Genomic DNA, 24,535 nt, shown 5'->3' with positions numbered 1-24,535 from the left:
TTGAGAAAAAGTAATTATTTTGGATAGTTTATTTCTCTTTCTTTTCCTCTTTTAGATTTATAAACATTTTTTGACAAGTCACTGTAAATAACTCTTACACTTAAAAATAGTATATACAGTAAATGATACAGGTGAAACATTCCCAAGGTGAGAATTTTTACACAATATAAACATGTGTTGCGTCGTACAAGAGAATAAATGATTAAAATAACTCAATGACTCATTCTGACTGAATCGTAGATGTCACACTTTGCAAATAGTTTCTTATGTTTCTACATAATATTTACATGACTTATAAAACTCAAGACCGAAGTTATGTAGAATTAAAATAATTGAAATTCAAGCAAAAATCGTACAAGTATAAAGATTCAAAGTTAATAATTAAGATAATTGTTTCTTACGATTAAAATCAAATAATTTCGCAATGAAAAAAGAAATAAAATAATAATATAAGTTCTGCATATGATTTCTGCGAGAATCATTCATATGCATCAATTTTTCTATATTTTTTTATATTGGAAGCACGAGTAGTTCCCAAGAAAATATGGTTACAACCATGGATGCCAAGAGGGATCCATCCTGCATAAATTATCGTGACTATTAGCTGCTGCGACCAGAGTGCTGACTTTACTGTCCGTTCCATCAAAATTGGCTAAAGAATTCAATCTTCCAACGATTGCATTAACTGCTCGAGTGACCATCGTTATTAAAAGTTCACCTTTCATATCCGTTGGGGTTTGTGATGAACTTTCAGCATCTTCTTGTTTCTTATTATGATCCGCGATTACTTCATCTCGTAAAATTGCACGAAGAATCGTATGTACTTTAAAAGATGGTTGAACTAAGCAACGAGCTGTAGCAATAGCACTCGCGGTTAATGGTCCGGAAACACCTGTATATTAAAAATTTTTCTTAAGAACAATATTTTATAATATTAATAAATATAACAATAATAATAATAAATAATATAAATCACGCACCTGTACTGGTAAGAAATTCCAAAATGTTTGGTGTCAATCGGAAGGGGACTGGTCTGTTGGCATCCAATTCACCGGATGTATCATCAACGTCAAACTTGAAATAAGCAATGTTGATCAGTCCTGAATCCTGATGCACATACATCATGTCTGGATTCAATCTTGTTAGATGAAGCACATACTCCGCAAAACAGGTCAAAGAAAGTTGTAGAGTGAACTATAAAATGCAGAAATAAATGAAGCAATTTATACAAGAAATGATAATTTTTCAGCGCATATATTACTATTTTAGGAATATATTACTATTTTTCTAAAAGTCCAATAATCCGTTGCACCAGGGAATGTTTTCATCGCCCAATCTCTAAGCATGGTCTTGGCAACCATTGTTGTCTGCACTTCTTTCAATATGTCCCTTAAAACTTGATGACTCGCTTGTGCACCTCTAGCTTGTACTGTTGCTAATCTATCGTAATATCTAGCTATAGGCGCATCGTGTTCTATACCTAATTTCGCACAGCCTTGTTTGTAAATGTCTAGTAAAGAAATGGAAGCAGGATTATCCTCGACTAGTCGCATTTGTGGTGAAACCGCGACTACACGAGGAACAGTGAAGTGTAAGAATCTTCTTGAGGTCTCTTTTTGTTTAGCCAAATAATGGTTCAACATTCGTAAGAGTTGTAGAACGCGCTCTTCGCGTCTTGCATCACCTAGTCCGGCATCGTTGACCACCAAATAAGGGTACAAACGTCCATTGTGTCCACGAATTCTTAATCTTCTAGCTGCTGTATTGTGTCGTTGAACAACTTCAACTCTTGGCATGAATCTGGCTATTCTTACGTAGTAATGAGAATGTTTGGGTAATAGAAATTCGCCAGGAAGTTCTACCTCGGCAGTTTTCAAGCTAAAGTTGCTAAGAAATCGACACTTTTCTTCGATCAAGAAGGACCTGTTCAATATATCGATATAAATCACGGTTTAAATTTATTTTAAAAGATTTGTGAAAGATTGATTTGTGAACAAAACGATATTACTTACTTCGGTAATTGTTTCGTTTTTCCTTCGAGAATCTTGATCCATTTCTTCAGTTTGCTGATTAGATTGTGAAGTAATCTTGCTCCAGGTACAGTGAAATCGAAATCGCTTTTGAATTGACCTTTCATCTTCTGGAAAACGGGATCTTGGACCGTAGCTTGAGCTCTGCGTGCTAGAGACTCTGAAGCCGCCGAGCCAAACGTGTTGTTCACATTTTGAGAGGAGGATATATTTTCTAGAATTTGAAAAATTCTTCTTTAACAGANTTCTAGTCATTTAGACAAATGGAAAAACTTGATATCGAAACTTACCAATTCCTATGCCAAAGGTNCGAGACTAATTTCTTCACAAAATTCAACGTATGTGGAGTTATGGTTGCTTCGCTCACAGCGCCACGATTTTCATAAGCTATGGCATAACATTTAGCTAGACCTTGTCTCAATTGTCTCAGAACTTCTTCATACCAAGTTTCTCGGAACCAAACCATCTGAAATAATTTAATCAATGTATTCGTTTTATCCACTTGTAGTGATATAAAGAAAATGTAATTTATATAAGTAACTAACTTGGTCTACAATGCCTTCCAAACTAGATAAAATTGTAGGATGAATATCTCTTTGCATATGCATAATCTTCGAGCACCTCCACATAGGTGGTGTGGCTCGAATTGGTCCCGTTTCAGGTACTCCTTGTTGCTGCACATTTCCTGCAGCTCCACGGCCTTCCACACCTTCTTGATTCTTTCCAGCAGCTAATTCCGCACTCTTATACCTTTCACGTTGTTCAATCTTTAACGTAAGATAGAGAGTTCTGATGGAGAAGTACACAGCTTGTGGAAACATTCTTCCAACTTGGCTTAATAAATTTAGGATGACATTTCCTTCGTGTCTGACCAAACACATCAATAATTGAGGTATCCAGGGTAACCATTGAATTGGAGGAACACCTACAGCGTATTTGTCCACAGCTTCCATCAAAGAGAATTTATCATCGTCATAAGTAAGCAGCCAGAGAACTTTCGCCAAATATTTTCTAGATTTGGATTCGTTTTGATGTCTACACGCATGAAGGAAGCAAGTGATGGCAGAGATTCCAATAGAAATCTGACGTGCATCACGCGTGAATATGTGCTCCAGATAATCACCCCATAGAGCCCAAGCTTTCACTAATGTGTCGTGCAATTGAACAGCGGCTGAGAAGGCTTTGTTAGCATCGTCAGATCTACCTATCTGCGACAACAGCATTCCTTTCAAAGCGTAGAATTCTGCCGTCATTTCCTTAGTAAAATATCGTAGATTCGTCGATTCGATAACCTCCAATCCCTCTTGTAACTCGTTCTTTCCACTAACCGATGCCATTTGTAGGTAACACTTTACTTGTTGCCGGATTTTTTGAAAGCAATCAACAATAGGGACACTAGGTATTGTATAGATTCGCGACAAAGAATCCAGGCATACACCGCAAAGATTATGTTTCCTAGCTATTTTGCCAAAATGGATAATCGCTTGGACGGAAGCGTGAACACCGAGCATCGAGTGATTGGACGTTTGATCTTGTTGCGAATCATAGTGACTTGAGATAAACGTATAATGATGTTGTCGCCAGGTGAAAATATCTGACCAATGACTCAAATCATCGGCTATTACGGGTAATCGGTTCCTCCATGTTTTCACGATAGCTTTCATATCGTGCAACGACGTGCTTCTTCCGTGTAATAATCCTTGATGAATTTGCATCGCTTCTTGAAGCTCCATAATTTGTTGGGCGGCTTGCAATAGCGGTAAATGCACATGGCTCACGATATGAGGTAACCTACGCCATTCACGCATGCACAAACCAGATGCAAGCTCTACATATCGTTCCACTGCATTTAAATGTTGATCCTCGCTGTTGCATATCGCTAAGAACCCTCGATAAAGATTCACCTGTAAAAATTCAATTGTGAGAAAGAGAGAAAGAGAGAAAAACAATAATTTAATTATTCGAGGAAGAGAAAATGTGTTTACCTTCCAAGCCATTTCCTTTGGACAATTGTGTTCCACTTGAGCAAGAGCTTCCTTCATCATCGTCCAATTGGGAATACGCCAAGAACTCTCCAAGATCAAGAAGGGATTCTTCTCTGCCTTTTTGCTACCGTAATCTAACAACAAATCCCATTGATTCAACTCCTTTGCACACCTTATCCAATGTTGTTCCCAGAGCATCGCTTCTCGTTGTATTTTGAAGGGAGCAGGCGTAGATACGTAATCCTGTTTGAACTTGGTCATGGCCACGTCGTAAGCTCCCTGAGCTTGCTCGAAGAATCCCTGTTGTTCCAATGCAGTTGCCTGCAAAGTTTCCTTGTAGTGAGCGTGTTTCTGCCAGAGACCGGACCACATGTCTTCCTCGCATAACAAAGAATACATGTCGGACAGAGAATCCAAGATCTCGGCATGAGGACTATTGTCAGGTTCGAAATCGTAGCAATCCGATTCTCTTTTAATTTTAAACTGATTGTTTCCATTGTCGAATGCCATTTGTTCCAAGCTAAGAGTCATCCTGTGCCAAAGATTGTGCGATCTTCCTAGATATTTCATCAAAACTGGCCTTATAGGCACCGGAGGATTGCAGTGCGAAAGTGCTTCGACGAAAGTAGCAATAGCACTGGGATGACAATCCTTTTGAATCACGTGTGTGCCACTGCAAATAAACGGCACCACTTCCGCTATCAACGTGTTATGCTGATGCTCGTCCAAGATGCTCCAAATCCTTGGAAAGGTGTCCAACCAAACGCGTTCCGCCAGATTTGTGTCCATGTGACAAAGTTGAGCAGTAGCGAGTAACAATTGTTCCGTTCTGATCTTTTTCGCGTATTCTATGAATTCACCTTGCTTGGCGATTAACTGCGTTAACGTTGCCTTTCCAGTAGTGATTATCTCTTCTGGAACAGTGGCCGAGTCTATGTTGGACAAGTCCATATCCAGTATTTCATCTTTCACGTCGGCCGCTTCCGAGATGTCCTGAGGCTCCTCCTTTATAGAGCTGTATATCATAAAATTCTTGTGCTCCTCGCTGTCGGCCATGTTTATCACAGAAGTTATGCTCGGCAGCAAAGTATCCTGATTCGACATTTGTATCTGAGTGGTCGAATTAGCAGTGACGAGAAGTAACTCGATGCACTGTTTGATCCAGTAGTGAGGACCTATCGCGTCCCAACTTTGGCTGCAGATAATGTAGAGAAGTCTGTCGTGAAGTCGCCTCCTCATAGATGCGTCGAACACCTCGAAGAATTTGGCTCGTATCTGAGGTTGAACGCATCTTAAGCCGGACAGAAAAGCGGGCTCCAATTTCGACGTTAACTCGGATGATTTGAGAGTCTCGTCTCTGTATATGTAATTGACCAGTTCTAAAAATTGTCTGTTCAACTCTAAATCATCGGGGAAACGCTTTTCCACGTACTGCATCATTTTGACCAAAAGTATCGACTTCTCTCTAAGGCTGGGCGCTTGATTTATCGCGATAGGATTTTTATTCTTCATCCACTCTTCGAGCATCTTCGTGATAGCTTTCATCACCTTTATATCTTGCGTTTTCTCGATCAAACCGACCAGAATCGAGCCTATGAACGTCTTTCTCATTTCCACGCCCATCACCACCACTCGATTCTTCACCAGATCTAAACTCAAGATCAACAATTCGCTACCAACCGGATTGGCCTCCGCTTGTGCCGAATGCAAATGATCCTTGGCCATTCTGTGAAGAACCCTCATGAAGGGAGTTATCAATCGATCGATGTAGCTCGGATTATTGGTACAGGCGGCCTTCAGCATCATCAAGGTACCGAACAACGTGCTTGGAGTGGCTGTGGTGTTCTTCTCGTAAGTCGTCAAACCGTCCACGATAAATTTACCGACGGTGGTGTACAAAGTGTCCAATTCTTCGTATTTGGAGGCAACCGAGGAGGATGTCGGTTCGGCGGGGAAAATGGTCATCAAACGGGATAATAAACCGTGAACCAAACGGATAACTTTGGTATTGCTGCTCGCTATACAAGCGCCTATTCCACGTTGCAAAGGTTTGAAGCCTGCCAAGATCTGTTCCCTCTTCATTACGCCCAACAAAAATGTCAACACTTCGAGAGCCGTGGAGATGTTACCGTAATTGGGTTCGGCGCTGCCAACGCTGGCCAGCACTTTATCCAACCAGGCCAGCTTGAGATCGCACGATTGCGGCCAAACGTCAGGTTTCAATGCCATTTTCAGCAAAGCGACGCAACGTCTCGCGAGTTGTTCACCTGGGTTCCCATGAAGCGTATTAACGTCGTTCACTTGGCAAGCAAGTCGAAGCAGAAAATTTAAGATGGCGTCGGCGTGAGCCCTTTCGATGGGTTTCGTGGAGCCGGGCTCCATCCTGGGCAAGATGACCGGAACCGTGTTACTTCCTGCCGCTGTTTGACCGCTTATACGTTTATTTCCAGCTGAATCCTCGTTCACAAGTCGTTTCACGGATCCGGCCGCCTTGGTACCACCGGATTCGTTGTTCTCCGCCTCGTCTTTGATCCTGTGCAATTCCCATTTGATGATCACTTCCGCCAGCTCGACGGCCAATCTTCTGTGCTCTATCGTAGCAGTTGGACTGAATCCCAGCCTCGGGATAGAGTTCACTATGTGCTGAACCAAATGATGCCTGACTGGATAATACACCTTGTAATGTCTAACTACCAGATGAAGAATGTGAAGCAATTGTTGCATAGAGTGCCCCTCTTCCACGATGATCTTCTTCGTCCAATGCGTCAACATCGTATTACCATCTTCCATTCTGACGGGCATAGCGGGAGTCAAGATCTCTAGAGCTTGTCTCACAACGTTTTTGGCGTCTAACGCGTGTGCCTTCAACAGACTATGGAATACCTGAAGGACTATCCTCTTGTGGATAGCGAACTTGGCGATTATGTGACTCAGAAGCAAGTGACCGTGGTACCTGGTCGTCGGATCGACGCAATTTTTGCCTAGAAGACAGGGCCACGCAAAAGTCATCAATCTTCGCAACTTATTACCTTGCCTTTTGTTGCTCACGTCGTGAATATGCTGAGAGGCTTGTTCCACTAACAGGCAAGAGAATTGAAGCAACGAGATACGGACGCAATCCGCGGAACCGAACGGATTGTCCGGATCGATGATTTTGCTGATGAACACGGAGACAACGTTCTCCGGGTTGTCTTGATACGGCATCGGCGCCCCTCCGATCAATTTCGTACCTTCGCCTCGCTCGAAACTCACCGCGAAACAGGGAATTATGATTAATTGCAAAACATTCGCTTTTAATTCTTGGGAAAGATTGGTCGTGGGAAAATGATCGACGAATCTGAAGAAAGCGTTTCTCTTCCATTCGACCGTGTATTCCTGCGCCACCGTGTGCTCCAGGAAATCTCGCAAGAATTGGAAGTCGGGCATAAATCTGTCGCAAGTCGCCCTCAATAATTGAAACAGCAAGTCTATATCGTTTGGATGATGGCGGAAATAGTGCAACAAGATCTTCACTATGAGCTTCGGCTCCTTCCAATGACAATATTCCACGCTCTCCACTTTCTTCTGCAGAGCGTGGTACTCGTCGTTGCACCAAATTTGTTTCAACGCGCCTACCAATTGGCTCTGCGTCGATAACCATTGCTCGTCGAATTTAATCAGGATAGCGATAATTTTGATGGCTTGATGCTGCAACTCGCTCTTCTCCCCGTGGCTCAAGTTCGAATTGGTCTGGGAATGGGCGAGGAGCATGGTTATTAATCTCGTCGTGCTGGCGTGCAACACGTCGCGGAACGGTTTACCGTCTTTCTGTTTAACGAGAAACTCCAAGTATCTACTCCACTGTTGATCCTTGATGTTGTTGTCGAGTAAAAATAAATTGAGGGTCTCGGTGGGATATCGAAGCAAGAATTTCATCAGGGGGATTCGAAACGGGCTCGACACCTCGACCATCAACGATTTCTCCGTTTGCAAAACGAGCCTGCACAGAATATCGATGAATATAGGGGTCGCGGCGGGAATCTCGTGAAATATCCCTATGATCGTGGCTATCTTCTGCTCGTTCTCGCCGGACTTCGATATACCTTTGTGCGCCTGAATCAAATTCTCCAACAATTTTTTCAAATGTTGCAAAAGCTGTTCGCAGAGCGCGGTACTGAACGTACTTGGAAATAATTGGGTCAAATACGAGAGCCTCTTGACGCAATTGAGGCTAAGATTCCTATGGTCGCCCAGTGTCAACAGCATAGGCCTCATAATGGCGTGGACGGACTGCATGTCGATTTGGAAACCAGCTATGAATTTCTGCATGCATTCGAACGCCGCTTCTTGCAGCTCGGCGTTCGGTTTCTCCAAAGCTTTGTACAAAACGCCGAATATTCTTTCGCGACATGTGACGATATAGTGGCAGGCAGCCAAAGCTCTCAAAGCTGATTTCCTGAGAGGGATCAGGTTCGAGACGGATTTGTAGCAAGGCAGTTTATTCAGATTGGCGTCTTCTGCCTCGCTCAGTGCCAACAGCTCTTGAAAGAACACATCGTGCTCCGTTAAATCGATCGTGAACAGACGAGGATTCAGCGTCGTGCAAAATGTGTTCCCGTCTATCAAACCGATCTGAGCGTTGGCCGGTTGATGTCTCAGCAAATGTTTCTTAGGCGGGATCATGTCGGCCAATACCTCTTTGTGCGGCTCCATTACCTCGGTGACCGTTTTATTTTGTATCTCGGCCAGCAATCTTAACGAAGACATGGCCTGCTCCCTGACCAACGTGTGCGGCGAAGTTACTTGCCTCACCAGCTCGTGGGTAACCTCGTACAAACTTTTGTTCTGCGCCTCGATAAGCTCTGAGTTCCCATCCTGGATCCCCGGGTTCACGCAAACTCTCAACATCTTTTCCAAGTTCGCCTTGGCCATATCTATGGCGCCGTTCGACACCTCTTCCGTCAGATCCATCATTACGAACATCAGAGCTTTTAGGAACACGAACAGATGATTCAGCACCCACTTGGTGGCCATTCTTTCGAAAAGAAACTTGATGGCGATGCACCCTCCCAATTTTGCGTACCAGGCGCGCTCGTAGCAAAGGGAGCACATCTTCTCCGCCAAATATTCCATCAGAGGTAATTGGCAGGCGCGTTCCTTCGATCCAAGAATGTTGGTCGCGGTTTCTAGGATCAGAACAAGGGCCAAATGCCCGGACTTGTACAATTCCTTCTCCTCGTGGCCCATGATGACTGCCAGCGCATCGATCAACACGAGAGGATCCTGGCCTTGCATGCGTATCTGTCTTCCGGTAAGGCAGAAGGGGCCGGCTTGTTGCGCGATAGCCACCATGGTGTAATGTCTCACGATCGACACCACCGTGCCCAATACCGAATGCCTCAACTCCTTGATCTCCGCAGCGACGAACAATCCGGTGAGAGCCGTTTGCTGAACGTTCCTCGCCACGGTGTCCGGGCATTGGTAGTGGGGCCCTCGTTGATGCAAAATTTTACTCTCTTTGAAGCTGGGATGCAGGAACAATTTATGCAATATGGCGTTGCTGTCGTCCAATCGCAGCGACGCGGCTAAATAACAGCTAATCACTTCCCAACATTGCCTGCGATAAAACGAATCCGTGTTGTTGGATTTTAGGGCGTTGAACGCAGTCTCGATCACCTTTTCCACAGGGAAATCTATAGGTTTCGTAGGTTCCTGGAAATAGACGACGATAGCTGGAGAATTGGTCTCGCGATCGTTGTATTCCAATTTTTGCGGTTCGATCATCATCTTTCGATTTCCGCCACCAAATTTACCCAGAACTCGAAAAGCCACGTGTGCTTGGTCAGTAGGATTATGTAACGTTCTCCATAATGCTTGCATCAAATCGGCTCGAACAGGTTGTATGTGCTCGTACAAGAAGTCGGGCTGAAGATTGTCCACGCATAATTCGAGGGTTCGTAATCCTTGACTCACCAAGCAGTAACTTCCGTTCAGTGCCGAGACCAAAGGGTCCATCAGCATGGGTAAATAAGGTAGAAGGGAGCTAAGTCTCACAGGTACCGTTAGACACAATTCCACGAACAGGTCTTTCATGTGCTGTCTGTGTAAACCGGACTGCAATCTGTTCAAACCTTCCAACATGTTCGGGAGAAGAGGTAAAAATTCTTGATAAAGGAGATCGTGAGAACCGCCACCGATGGATCTGAACAGAGCCCTTAACAGGAGGAAATAATTGTACGGTTCCTTGGCCGACATGGCCAACTCTATGGCTCGATTCACGATTTGGTTTAAATGAGGCCTGAGCATGTGCTCGTTTTCAGCCGGGAAAAGCGACACGCTGCCGAAAACTAATTTAAAGAGTCTTAAGTACAAATTGCTTCTTTCCACGTTGGATCCCATATCACCCATTCTCTCTAATAAATATTCGACTAATATCGTTGCAAAAGTGGACGATATCGTGGGACTAGACAGAAAGGCACTTCCGATTATTTGCAACGCGCAATTCTTGAAGATCCTCTCGACCATGTAGTCGATCGAGGTCGAGAATATTTCCTGGAATGTTTGCGGGTTCATCTGAGTGAAAACGTTCCCGAAAAGTTCCAACACTTCCTTCTCTTCCCTCGTGCGTATCGTTTGAGACTGGGCCGGCCTACCCTGTTGAGCGACGGCCCCGATCGTGGGAGGACCTATCGTGTAAATATCCAACGCAGGCAACGCCCATTTCACCAATTTAATGTAGACCAAAGTCTCTTTCGTTTGAAACTGATTAGACTGCGTCACTTCCCCGGTTTTGCTATTTATATAATTAGCCGTGATCGCTTTCGCGCCGTGCACCAAATTTTTCACCAAATTCCTATAATCGACAACGTTGTAGCTCATAGCTTGAGAAGAAGGAAAACCGAATTTCGATTTTCCGGTCTCCTTCTCCTCGTTCAAGTCAGGTACAAGCGGTTTAACGTCTTCCGTCTTCGTGTCCATGCCAGGAGGCGTCATTTGTTTAGCTTTGTTCCGCAAGATCGGTATATAGATCTTTGCTATCGTCTTAAATTTTAGAACAAATACCAAAAGTATTCGCATCAACAGCTCTCTGCCCTGAGTGCTATTCTCGGCGTCGGATCTTTGCCTCACCGTGTCAACGAGATTCATCAACAATTTACACGAGACCATCTGCACGGTTGTAGGAAGACTTTGATCCAACAGATTTTTGCTGTAGAGGTGCGCCGCCTTGGACACGTCGCTCAACGGCAAATATAGCCTAACGTGGTGAACCAAGTCCGCGAGGGTGGAAAATGCCAGAGGTCTCAGGGATTCGTGGGTGGTCCAACCTCGTCCGATAAATATATCTTCGTCGAATAAACATTCCATATGGGGTATAAACTTATTTCGAAGATCCGTAGCCAATATATGCCTTGAAGCGATCACCAGTTCCTTTCGTAGATGAGCCACCTCCATAGGACATAACGTGTACAAACCTAAGATACCTTTTACCAATATGGAACTATGTTGAGACACCACGTCTTGATAATTTCTGATGATGTACGCAAGGAACGACAATGTTTTGATCTGGGCTCCCATGAAATCAACGAAAACTTCTTTATTGAATCCAGGGGATGCTCGATGTTGAGGACTTGGTTGCAGAGTTATAGTGGTTATCACGAGGGGGATGAAATCGGAGACATCCTGAGTCACGTTCGGTTTGTACAATTGATTCATAAGCACAACTATGATTGGTAATTCTTGAAGCACCTTGAGTGATAGCACCGCCTTGGGGATCAAATTGTACTGGAACAATTTTTTTTTTTTTTTCATATTTATTTTAAATCCCGATCGTTATTCCAGTTTACCACGAAGAAAGATAGAAATGACGTTTAACGGACATCGAGTTGGATACTTACGGTAATAAGAGTACCATCCGCTGCTCTTTTCTCACTTTGTATAGCCGTGATTGTGAAAGTTTCTTTTAAAAGTGCCTCTATATTTATTTCCGACAAATCTCTCACTCTCAGAGGTGATCGAGGTTCGAATATTTTTGGCAGATTATTTGGTAACTCGCTGTACACCGATTTAACGAATTGCAAAAAATATTGTATCTGTACAAGGATACAAGGATAAAAGATTTATCAATAAATTTTCTTCGATAAATATATATATATATATTCGAAATATTTTTTTTTAAACGTTACTCACTTCCGGATTAAAAGTCGGCTTGTACTGTTTGTGCAGTTCGATTATGATCCTTAGACAGACGAGCACGTTTTCCTCGTTATCGGTCTCTAATAATTTAGACATCAGACTTAGGATCTGTTTCACGTACGGGCGTAGATAATCGTTGCTGGGTAATCTGTGTATCATTTCCAAAATCAACTTTCTAACTTGTTGGATGTTGTATTCCGATATAAAATGTGGTTCGCCATCTTGTAGTATCTTTAAGAAAATTTTCATCATGTGATCAAGAAACGCTGGATATTGTGAGGAACACATAATGACCTGTAATGATTTAACGAAACAATAGAATCGATATTAATATATATCAAACGGTGATCTATCATATATATATATATATAAATATAATTTAAAATCGTCGAGTCGAAGTACCTCAAAATTTTCCGACAATTCTTGAGCAGCCTTCAGTTTCAATTCATCCTTCGAAACTGGATCGGCCAGCATCGTTACGTACGATTTGTACGTATTCATTTGCGTCACTGGATCTGGCGGCGCCATTTTGATCGTTTAATTGAAAGTTCGATTTGTACTAAGTCTGGTCCATTAGAAAACCTGCGAAATATATCCAAATTTCAATATTTCCTTCTTCTTCGAAATCGCAAAACGAATTGAAACAGATCGATAAGCTTCACGAAGAATATTTTAAATTATAAAAAAAGAAAAAGAAAAAAAAAAAAAACGGATCGATTCGGAATCTTTCCACCGCCGCGAAATCAATGAGGAATGTATCTTATGTGGTACAAACAACCCTTGGCAACGACTTATATCGTTCCCTTATTTCGTCCACTTTAATTAAAGATCCCGAATCAGTCACTTTGTTTTAATTACACATTTTTTTAAATACACTTGCGAAACAGTATCAACTCAAATTTGTAAAAAGAAGATTGCAGAGTGTTGATCGCGGCACGTGATTCGAGGACAAAGTATGCGAAATATAGAGATGTCAGGGGTGAAGAAATATATGTTCACAGCCTATAAATGTTCGTCAAATCACGGATACGGTCTCAGTATCCTTGCAATGTTGCTGGCAACTTGATATAGAATCGGGAGGATATAGAGGATAAATATTAAAAGAAATTCGAAGAGGAATAAAAAATGGACGAAACTACTATTGACTCGATCTTCGCAGGATCTTTAAAATCCTTGCCGGCTGTTAGCTCGAAAATCGTCAGAATATTTACGAGCTCCACTTTCACTGGTACGTTGAAATATTATTAAATAAATAATTATATATCATTTTTTCCTTACGTAATCAATATTTTAATTCAGATACGACGATGGAAAGGAACACGTTGATGGCACAGTGTTATCCAAAGCTAAAGGATTATTGCAGAGAAAAGCACGGATTGGAGTTTCAGGTAATCGTTGAATAATTAATTATGAGATTCGCATAGATGGAGATGATAATTGTAAAAAATTTTAAGATTTTTTTTTATATTCGATATTATTTATTAAAATAACATATAGTGTATAGATGAAGAGTGTCAAAATCTATGTTATATAATCGTGGATATTGTCGACCTTGAATAAAGAATTGATTTTTAACGTACCAGGCACGAATTCATCCCCGCTAAACTTTTCCAACTTGTGCGAATGCAAGTTTTTCTCGTTTGATAAGATTTAAATTTAAATCGAGGAAAATGTAATCGAGGAAAGAACGCATTGATTCCATTATATAAGAAATACAATTCCAGGTGGTTGATATGAGATGGGGTGTACGAGACGAAGCCACTGACGATCACATGACCACGGAACTCTGCATGAGGGAGATAGAAAATTGTCAGAGGCTCTCAATGGGTCCAAACTTCGTGGTAAAAATAATTCAAAATAATATAAATCGATTTGGAAAATATTAAATTTTTTAAAACGTGTGGATACGAGACATTCTTTTAAAATTCATTTAAAGGTATTCCTTGGACAGAAATATGGTTATCGTCCTATTCCAACGTATGTTCTCAGTTCAGAATTAGAAATGTTAAGGACGGAACTGGAAGGTCAAGGAATGGACGTCAGTCTTCTGGATAAATGGTACAAAAAGGACAGCAACGCGGTTCCTCCAACGAGTATACTACAACCAATATCCTCGATCTTGAAAAATTTCAACAATAAAGTAAACGAGTGTTCCCACTTGTATTGCTAACAAATTTCACAGCATCGGAATACATAAACCGTTTCCGTTAATTCCAGAGAATACCAAAGCTGCAGCAAGAGGATCAGGCCATTTGGTGGGACACTATGGTAAAAATGCAAAAGCTATTTCGAAAAGGGGCGCAATCTTTGTACAACTCTGGAAAATTTGACAAAGACACCATGCACAATTATTTTATGTCAGGTAGAAAAGAAAGATAAAGAAGAGAGAAAGGATCACAATAATTATTAATTTTTAATTTTCGAAATAGTGACCGAGAGGGAAGTGATCAATGGTATCTTGAACGTGAAAAATACGAAAAATCATTGCCTGGCGTACATACGATATATAAACAACATTAATCTTCAAAACTTGAGGAAAGCCAGTTTGTTCTTGGATATCGTTAACAGAGGTTTGGACAACGAGGCTTCCAAATTGTTGGCAAATTTAAGGGACGAAAGACTTCCACAAAAGATCGAGACCATAAATTTGCAAAGGTATCTTTCCTTTCTCGAAAAGAGAAATTTCACTTTCAAACTTTTATTTTATTCTGTTTTTTCTTTCCTTCTTTTTTTCTTTTTTTTAAAGATACACGGTAGAATGGATTGGACGAGAAGGTCTCGATCCAGAAACCCACAGCGAGTATCTTCAGCATTTCATAACGCATTTCTACAGAAATATAATAAAATTGGTGGATCGTGCTATGAGAAAAGAGGATAGCTCCGCGCAAGGACAAATCATAACAGAAATTTTGCAACATTTGCACGCGTGTAACAATTCGGTGAAGGTAAAGTTTTTACCTCGAAAAAATTCTCGAAAGTTAGAAGTTATATGTCATGAAATTAAAACATTGCCAGGTTTTTTATGGCCGAGAAGACACTTTGGAGAAAATTAAAGATCACATGTTGGGGGACAGTGATAAACCTTTGGTGCTCTACGGAGAAGGTGGATGCGGAAAAACATCTTTATTAGCAAAGAGTGCAGGATTGACGAGTAGCACGTGGCTTATTGGGAAAAAGCCAATCAACATAATTCGATTTCTTGGCACGACACCGGATAGCAGTGCATTGACACCAACGTTAATTTCTATTTGTCAACAAGCGAGTAATCGAACGATTGTCCTACGATTGTGATAATTAATAAATAATCGACGAAATAATAAAGATCTTCTTTTATAGATCTCTTACAATTTCATGTTACCCTTCGATGAAATTCCTGACGACTTGGTACCGTTAACCGCTTACTTTAAGCATCTATTGACCCTAGCTACAACCGAGCAACCGATTTTATTATTCCTTGACAGTGTCGATCAATTAACCGGAGTTCAAGGGAACAAATTATCTTGGTTACCTACTAGACTTCCTTTGAATTGCAAGGTGCGATATCGATCAAAAAAAAAAAAAAAAAATCAATTGAAATTCCATCAAAAACGATTAATAATCAAGAACTTTTCTAGATGATCCTTTCTTGTGTTGCCGAGGAATCGAACCCCGTCATCTCCCGAGATTATCAATTATTACGAAGAATGATAGACGTAGAGGAAAATTTCATCGAGGTCGTCGCTCTTGGCGAAGATCTTGCCATGGAGGTGATAAGGTAAAAATATTGATGCTGGGAAAAATATTGATGGAAATATTCCTGCAATTAAACTTGTAAACTTAGACTTAAATCTTTTCGTAGGATGTGGATGAAGACGGCTCACAGAGATCTAAACAATTATCAATGGCGTCTCGTAGCGAACGCCATAACCAAATGCTCCTTACCGATCTTCGTGAAATTGGTGTTTGCAGAAATTTGCAGATGGAGAAGCTATACCAAACCGGCGGATACGCACTTAACGTGCACCGTGATGGACAGTATCATGATGCTCTTCGAAAGAATAGAGAAGCAGCATGGAAAAATTCTCGTGTTCCACGCATTGGCTTACATCACTGCCGCCAAGTCGGGTTTGTCCGAGTCAGAGCTCGAAGATCTGATTTCGTTGGACGATAAAGTGTTGGACGACGTGTATCAATACCATTTACCCCCTGTTAGAAGGATACCGCCCCTGCTCTGGACCAGGATACGTAACGATTTGCCTAATTATTTGAGCGAAAGGGAAGCCGACGGTGTCAGTGTTCTCAATTGGTATCATAGACAATTTAGGGACACGGCCAAGGAAAGATACTTCAAAAATATGAACATGGCCATGTATTTCCACTCTATGATCGCCGATTATTATCTCGGCATTTGGGGGGGCGGTCGACCGAAACCGTTTAAATATACCGAAATTCAGAGACACAGGTGAACTATTGATTTTTTTTTTTTTTTTTTGAAAAGAAGAAGATTCTCGAAGATTACGATGATTCGATGATTCTTTTAAATTATATTTGTAATATAGATTCAATTTGGCGGATAAGGAAGGAGTGGCCGACAGAAACGCACCGGAACCACCCTTAGCATGTTATTCGAAGGAAGGAACACTGAGTAGATACACTTTAAGAAAGGTATACGATAAAAGAAAATTTTTTTTTTTTTTTTTTGAAAAGAAGAAGATTCTCGAAGATTACGATGATTCGATGATTCTTTTAAATTATATTTGTAATATAGATTCAATTTGACGGATAAGGAAGGAGTGGCAGACAGAAAAGTACCTGAACAACCTTTAGCATTTTATTCGAAGGAAGGAACAATTAGTAGATACAATTTAAGAAAGGTATACGATAAATGAAAATATTTTGTTTTTTTTTTTTGAGAAAACAAAATTAATTCGAATTTTAATTATAGTTCGGCGAATTACCCTTTCACTTGGTCAGATCGCGACGTTTCGACGATTTGTTCGAAAATGTTTTGTTCAATTACGAATGGCTTCATGCAAAACTGAGTTCTTGTCCGTTACAAGCTGTACTTTCGGATTTCGAGGACGCCTATAATTTCATCGATAATCAAAACATCGTTAGGTAATCAATTGGAGAATATGATTATTGGAAACGAAGAAAGAGCAAAGTTGATGTTCTTACTAACAAATATTCATTTCCGTCCTAGAGAGTTGATGTTAGTTGCTGATGCGCTTAGATTAGGGGGTGCAATTTTAGGATCACATCCAGATATGCTGGCACCACAACTAATAGGTCGATTATTGCCAGAAATAGGTGGGAACGTGAACGTGAAAATGCTGCTACGAGCGTGCGATAACGACGGTGCAAAGAATTGCGCCCTTCTTCCGGTTTATCACTGTCTACACACTCCTGGAGGGCCGTTGAAAGTAATTGGACGAAATTGCCCGATAAAACGAAAAATAAAATTCCTTTACGATCCTTTAAACTTTTCCAGTATTCTTTGGAGGGCCATCAATTCGCTGTATTTGGATTTTGTCTAACGTCGGATTATCGATACGTCGTTTCCATATCAAACCGATTCATCACCTGGGATCTGAGCACCAGCGACATGACCAGAGATGTAAATCCCGGTATTGAAGGAATTATGCAACATTTAGTTTTGAGCCCTGACAATAGATACGCTGCTGCGTTTACGACTAATAATCAAGTAATTAGCTCAATGTCGATTATTTATTATAACCTTTTATTTTATTTTATTTTATTTTTTTTTTTACAAATTTTTGCTTTGAAATTCGCGATTTTTTTTTTAAACAGAGCGTCGTATTGAATACACTGACGAGCGAGTTTGTAATTATCGATAATCCATTTCCAAATAAAGATCCAGTGTGCGGAATACACCTGATGAATCAATTCTTTTTCGTCTACGGTAAATTAGGCTGGTACAGGTTCGATTTGAGAGGAAACTTGTTGGATATGCACACGAATCCAGAGGATTCCAACAAGTGGCCAATTTTGTGTGAGTAAGATAGAATCGTGTTAGTATAATCGTGGAAAAATTGAAAAAATTATGGAAGAATTATGTATGTCTTTTTGAGTAGCTGTGGAACACACTAATTTGGATGAATATAGAATAGTGTTTTGGTCTGGAAATATAGAAGATACCAATATGCTTTTGCATACTTATAGGAAGAAGAGATCATTGGATCCATTGTATTTTCATAGGTGAATCATCGATTAAATTATTAATTTGATAGCCTTCTATAACAGGTTTTATTTTATAACAGCGTGATGGTTATGACCAATAATAAACAAGTTTTATACGCTTGTACGAGTAAGGACGATTATCGAGTCACGAAATACACAAGCGACGAAACATCGTCCCAATGGGAGAAAGTTTTCGATATGCCAAGAGCTTTCAACGATAATGTCGAATACTTGTTGCAATTGAAATTGGACAGGGAAGAGGAGATGCTTTTAGCCACATCTGCCAATGGTTTTATCGTGTGGTTTTTAGAAGATAAAAGCGATGCACACGTCTTAATGTTGCCGAATGGAGTTCGAAACATTAGCACGAAAATGATGTATTCCAATTCGATAATGATCAGTGGCACCAAGAATTATGCCGTTGCTGGCGTAAGGTGTGATTTATGATAAATTAAATAATAGCATTAACAGAAAAAAAAAAACAAAGAAAAAGATGGAACGAAAATTGCATCCTTTTTCCGTAGGAAAAATTTATATGTTTGGAATCTCGAGACAAGCGAGTTGGTGAAAATATTGGATGCCCATTTCGCGAGAATTATTCAGTTAGAAGCATTGACTGTTGGAAATTGGAACAGCGTGGTAACATCGAGTATCGACAGAAGCGTAAAAGTTTGGAATATAAACAATATCTTTGAGCAGGTTCACGTAATAGACAGACACGAGTTACAAATCGATATGATAAGGTATATTGAATTTTATCGCTTACCTGATATAAGTCGACTTTATTTTTTATCGAAATTTCTTTTTCGTCAATTCAAAGCTTGGCTGAAGAATGTAATATAGCAGCCATAGTGACGAGAGATTGTGTAGGAATTTGGGATTTGCAAACGGGAAGATTGATCTCGAAACTGGCGGATAGTCCTTTAGGGGCGATTGTTACTCACGCTTGTATAACTCACGATGGAAAGTTAGTAATTGGATTATCACAATAATATATACATATATATATATATATATATTCATGTGTTTACAATTCGTTTACGATATGTTTCTCCTTTCAGGTATATTGTTTCCACAGAATCGGGTAATGTATTAATATGGAATAGAATTACGGAACAAGTATTGTTCAAAGAGGAACAACAACACGTGAGACAATTAACGTTATTTGAAAATTCATCTAAATTTATAACCGTTTCAAGACCGAAAAATCCCTCTGGAGTTGAAAGTATGAAAACCACTGCGACTCTTTTTATGAGAACTATTCCCGGTATATTGTTAATTGATGATTGATGATTGAAGAATAGAGAATTTTCAAGATTTTTAATTGATTAACAATTAATATATGGTAATTGTAATTAATAGATGGAAAAACAATATTTACGTTGGAATACTTGGTCAGAAGTCATACAAGTACATCATTTCGAAATGTTGTGATGACTTCTGACAATTCTTTTTTGATTGCTCCTGCTGCTGATAAGGGTAACAGAGATTGTGTTATTATTTACAATGCGAATACAGGAGCATTGATAAATAAAATACCAATAAGATTACCGGGATTTAAAGTAAGAATATTAATTTAAACAATATATAATTTGCTTTTTATAGAATAAATAATTATTTTAATAGGATATTTTATGTATCACTCCTATGCCAAATAAATCATATTGGATAGGAATTATTGGATCTGATAAAGGTATTATTTTGGATATAAATAAAAAGAAAATTATCCGTACAATTCTTAAATGGAGCGGGAATATTAGCAAAGATGGGAAATATACTTTATATGCACCCAGCAGGTAGTTATATATTGTGCAATTGAAAAAGAAAGAAATATTATTTTCATGATTTTGATATTATAGAGGTGGCTTAGAGCTTTTGGAATTGAAAAAAGGTACCACTATCAAGACTTATATTCCTAAGGTCGCAGAAGGTGTATTTACTGTAATATCCATGTTTAACCGCACGGATGAATATGTTCTTTATTATCACAGTGGAAGAAAAACTATACGTGTATTTAGGTAAATATATAAAAAACTACATTTTAAAAAAATATATATATCTATGATATATATCTAATTTATAGATCATCAGATTGTGAAATGATAGCAAATTACAGAGTTCAAACAGAATTGAGTGCTATCGATAGCACATATGATGGTAAAAGTATAGTTCTTGGAACAGTGGATGGTTGTGTTTCTGTTTTAGTCATAGCAGATCCTAAAAAAGAAAATATGAAAGAATATGTTGCAAACTTACCATCTCGTGATGAAGATGTAAGTAAACAATTGAGAATATCATCACACACATAGTAAACAAACAAAACGTGTTTTCAAAGAGATTGTAGAAACTGTACATAAAGGAGAATAATTTTTGTCTCCCATTGATTTTATGACTTTTATCTTGATTCCTTTTCTTTTAATATTCCGATCCAAATTGTTCAATATAAAGTTTTTTTATTTCGTCACTGATTTATCAACTTTAGAAATAGGTTAGGGTAAACACTTGCCGCATTGACCATTAAGGTTATTAAAAAAATTATTATTATGTTTCATAAATTCATTGAATTGAACAAATAAGTTTGATAAAATTTAATCTCTGATACATTTATTTACAATCGATTTTGTAAAAATTTCGTTTAATGTAATGTCCCGCTCAAAATCGAATTTAGTCGTAATTTCTGTATATAGTTCTATATAACGTTTTATGGAATTAAAAATGCGTTTAATTTTCGATAAAAGTGATCGGAATTACCTTATTTCATTTGATTATGAAAAATATAAAATTACATATAGTACAAGCGTATAGTGCAATAAACTCAAAACGTTCACCCAAAACACTCAAGCACGATTTTCTCTTTGTTTCTTTCTCTTTCTCGCTTTTCCTTTAAGAGAAGAGAAAGTTTCAAATCTAGTTACTTTTTTCATACCAACTATATTTAAAAAAAGTACTAATCGTAAATATTGTGTTAAAAACTTAATAAGAAGATAGATATTTATTTATTAATTAAAATTTATTACAGTTTTAAATGAAAATTCATATATATTTATATATATTACAAATATTTCATGAATATGATAATTAATCATAGATTAGATAAAAAAATTATTTTTTCAAATTATATCTATCTTGTAAAATCTATCTTGCAGTTTCATTTTTTGGGGGAACGAAAAATTTTATCGTGTATATATATTTTGTTTGTAAAATAAAAAAATATACTTCATATTTTTATAAAATACTAATGTGTTATTTAATTTCTTTTTCAGTGGAAAAAAAAAACCGAAAAGCAACGAATGACTATTAAGTTTAAAGCTGCTGCTCGAATTGCACGTGTAACACATGACTTGAATACAATTATACGAAATACAAACATTGTAGAAACAATTCAAGAACTAGACGAAAATATAGAATAAAAATTGCATTATTTTTATAGGAAATTTTTTTTATTAGTATAGGAAATATATATGCATAATTAGCATAGGATATAATAGTGTATATTTTTTCAGTAGAAGTATCGATCAAGGAATAATAAATATAAAACATTGATAATAGAATTTATATTACATTTATTTGTGTCTTTTCATGTAATTAATTTTTATAATCTTTCTTTTTTTTCTTCTGTCTTATATCTTCTCCGCGTTCAGAAGGTAAAGGGCACGAGACGAGTTCTGTATTCCATCATTGTAAATGAAATTATTCCTGGTTTATTATTAGAATTAGGTTGCCCTTGCATAAACCAAGGTTGATGTTTCTTTAAATAACAATTTTATAACTTGCTCTATGCAAGGGAATGTCCTTCATTTTACAATGTCGTATCGTGACTGAAGACGTCTCGTGCCGACGCAGGCGTGATGAAGTGCAATGTTTACATTTTTTCTCTTCTTTTTTTTTTTTTTTTGTTTACAAATTTCAAAAGATCGATATAATATAATATAATGAGTGATTTAATAAAAATTGATTTTACAATTAGCGAGTGAACGTAAGATTTCAAACAGTATCATCGAAGTCGAATGGATCGCGTATGAAAATTTTCGTTGATCATTTGTTTTTCCACTTGCGATAGTAATTAAAAATATATTGAACCGTTTCATACGGGCTTAAATTATACCACGATGACCGATTTATATTTTAAAAAAGTTGATACTCATATGGCAATTGAATCATGCTATCATCATGTACATACATCAATAATCTGTAAACAACTATTAAACGTATTTTGTAACAATGTTAAACTAAACTAAAACACACCTGCATCAGAGCACATGAACAATAGTTCCAGTAGAACCTAAAATTGTATGGCAGCTTATTAGATAAAATAAACAGCATCTTTCATCGAAGATCATGCTCTTTGTTAAAAATCGAGTACGGTGTGTTTTATTGATTTACAAAATGCTGCTCATACGATATTATCAATATTTTTTGGTACTCGTTTAAAATTCCAATAATTGATTTGCACTTGATTCCCGTGAAGTGCATTTTCATTCAAATAAATTTGAACTTAATCTGTGATGCTGATTTTCTTGATAGGCTTATGTAGTACTTTTGCAGTGGCTTTTTTTGTTTCTTAGTATCTTGTTATCGTCATTTCCTACTTTTCCTCAAAGACTGGAACTTCTGTGAAAGCATGGTAGCTTTATTTGTGGTATAGTGCCTTTTTGAAATTTTATTGCATCGCACCTCCTTTTTGTTTTTGTTGTTGTTGCTGTTCCCGTTGTTGCTGTGCCTGTTGTGATGCTTCTGTATCTTTAATATGTTTTTCAACCTATGATAATAATAAAATATAGATACATTACATGTATATTGTTATTTTCTTAATCTTTTAAAATACTTACTACTTTCTTCACATGCTTATATGCTCCAGATTCTGTATTTCCATGAACATTATCAACTTTATATGGTGGTCTAATCGTGACATTGTCAAATACAACAATATTTGCTCCATTCCACGTAATTTCTGGGATAGTCTTTGATATAGTACTGAAGAGTTTTTGTCCTTCTGGAGATACTCCGGCCTGCAGAGCCATTACCAGTTTTTTTTTCTCTTCAATTTGATTACGTACTCTTTTATTCAATTTTTGCAAATTAAGGCTTTGTGGTGGTTCACTAGTGGTAGGGCTAACTTCTCGTTTTACTTGGACCTCTGATACCAAGGATAAATTTACTATGTGTACATCGTTTAATGCTGGAGCTCCGCTGGATGACGGACATTCTGATCAACATCAGTTAAGGAATTGTTGTTATCATAAAACATGAAAGTTAAATACAGTTTTATTCAAAATATTTCTGTTTCAGAGGATATTTAGCTATAAAATAAATTCTCAGGTTATAAGGAAGAATTTCTAATTTTTCTGTTAGATTGAAAATATTTCTGCTTATGATTCTTGAGAGAAATGAAAGTGAAAGTTTTTATGTGAAGCGTGAAAATACATTTAAGAACGGATAAGCAGAGCAATAAAAAGGAACGGAAAATCCAGCATGGTTGATTGAATGACGAAACTAACCTGACTTCGTGTAGCTGGTTAGATGATGATCAAATAATTGACAAGCGGTATTGCACGTTTCCCGTGTGAAATCGCGAAACATAGCTTAGCGATCATTTGCTAAAATTCATGAAACCTATCATAGATAGCTCTAAAGTTATTTACACTGCAGCAATGTTAAACGAACGTCGTATGAGCGCTACATACATGTAGTTTTCAAGAAGAACGTTGCTTTCAGGGAATTTACAAGAAAAGGATACTTAGGATTAACATTTTAGTTTGTGGATCGAATGCTAGCACCTCGCCTTCGATCTCCTCCTTGTAACAGGTTTTACAGGCCACGGTACTCCCGATGCTGAAACAATCGTTGGCGCCGGCCATTTTTCACTACGAACTTAGAACCGCGGACTCCCTATCGCCATCTGTTCTGATTTCAAATGTCCCTCGAAATTTGTATTATTTGCGCCATTTCTACTATGGCCAGTAAGACAAATCGTTCCAGAGAAAAATTAATATTATTTGAAAACAAAAGAGACATGCTATTGGAATGACATGGAAGTACAAGTTCATCTTATTGTTAGTGGTCAGAAATGAGGTAAGGAGTTTTAAAACAGTAATTTTCTTTTTTAAGAACACATAGTTAAAATTAGATTCATATTATTACATTATAAACGTTAAATATTGTTAAATT

The 24,535-nt window shown here is 38.4% G+C and overlaps 3 protein-coding genes across 4 annotated transcripts; 1 reads left to right on the top strand and 2 right to left on the bottom strand.

Annotated features, from left to right (window-relative positions):
- On the bottom strand, positions 1 to 21,055 carry LOC102671112 (transformation/transcription domain-associated protein). Its single transcript, XM_006610899.2, is given in 12 exon segments — positions 1 to 892; positions 981 to 1,194; positions 1,281 to 1,923; positions 2,013 to 2,244; positions 2,321 to 2,339; positions 2,341 to 2,496; positions 2,576 to 3,934; positions 4,016 to 11,776; positions 11,890 to 12,084; positions 12,182 to 12,481; positions 12,590 to 12,769; positions 20,624 to 21,055. Coding segments are annotated over 11 exon segments (11,349 nt in total). The 5' UTR covers positions 12,716 to 12,769; positions 20,624 to 21,055; the 3' UTR covers positions 1 to 548.
- On the top strand, positions 12,906 to 22,274 carry LOC102671257 (NACHT and WD repeat domain-containing protein 2). Its single transcript, XM_006610900.2, has 26 exons — positions 12,906 to 13,415; positions 13,487 to 13,575; positions 13,912 to 14,028; positions 14,124 to 14,327; positions 14,405 to 14,549; positions 14,617 to 14,842; positions 14,934 to 15,132; positions 15,203 to 15,445; positions 15,524 to 15,721; positions 15,802 to 15,941; positions 16,026 to 16,628; positions 16,935 to 17,040; positions 17,112 to 17,284; positions 17,370 to 17,589; positions 17,658 to 17,870; positions 17,978 to 18,179; positions 18,262 to 18,385; positions 18,448 to 18,801; positions 18,892 to 19,110; positions 19,188 to 19,334; positions 19,429 to 19,634; positions 19,730 to 19,929; positions 19,994 to 20,163; positions 20,227 to 20,385; positions 20,451 to 20,640; positions 21,631 to 22,274. The coding sequence occupies exons 1-26, from the start codon at positions 13,313 to 13,315 to the stop codon at positions 21,775 to 21,777; spliced, it is 5,097 nt and encodes a 1,698-aa protein (XP_006610963.1). The 5' UTR covers positions 12,906 to 13,312; the 3' UTR covers positions 21,778 to 22,274.
- Positions 21,914 to 24,349, bottom strand: LOC102671401 (protein LSM12 homolog). Of its 2 annotated transcripts, none has more exons than XM_006610901.2 (4): positions 24,105 to 24,349; positions 23,197 to 23,573; positions 23,042 to 23,126; positions 21,914 to 22,978 (listed from the first exon to the last, which is right to left on the bottom strand). In XM_006610901.2, the coding sequence occupies exons 1-4, from the start codon at positions 24,223 to 24,225 to the stop codon at positions 22,953 to 22,955; spliced, it is 609 nt and encodes a 202-aa protein (XP_006610964.1). In that variant the 5' UTR covers positions 24,226 to 24,349; the 3' UTR covers positions 21,914 to 22,952. The 2 variants fall into 2 exon arrangements, with proteins under 2 accessions (XP_006610964.1, XP_006610966.1); XM_006610903.2 differs by having other exon boundaries at positions 23,866 to 24,254.
- Positions 24,350 to 24,535: the final 186 nt, after the last annotated feature.

Source organism: Apis dorsata, unplaced genomic scaffold (assembly GCF_000469605.1).
Source record: "Apis dorsata unplaced genomic scaffold, Apis dorsata 1.3 scaffold_82, whole genome shotgun sequence".
NCBI classification, from domain to species: Eukaryota; Metazoa; Arthropoda; class Insecta; order Hymenoptera; family Apidae; genus Apis; species Apis dorsata.
The sequence above is the reverse complement of the archived record's forward strand: the minus strand, read 5'-3'. Positions and strand labels throughout refer to the sequence as shown.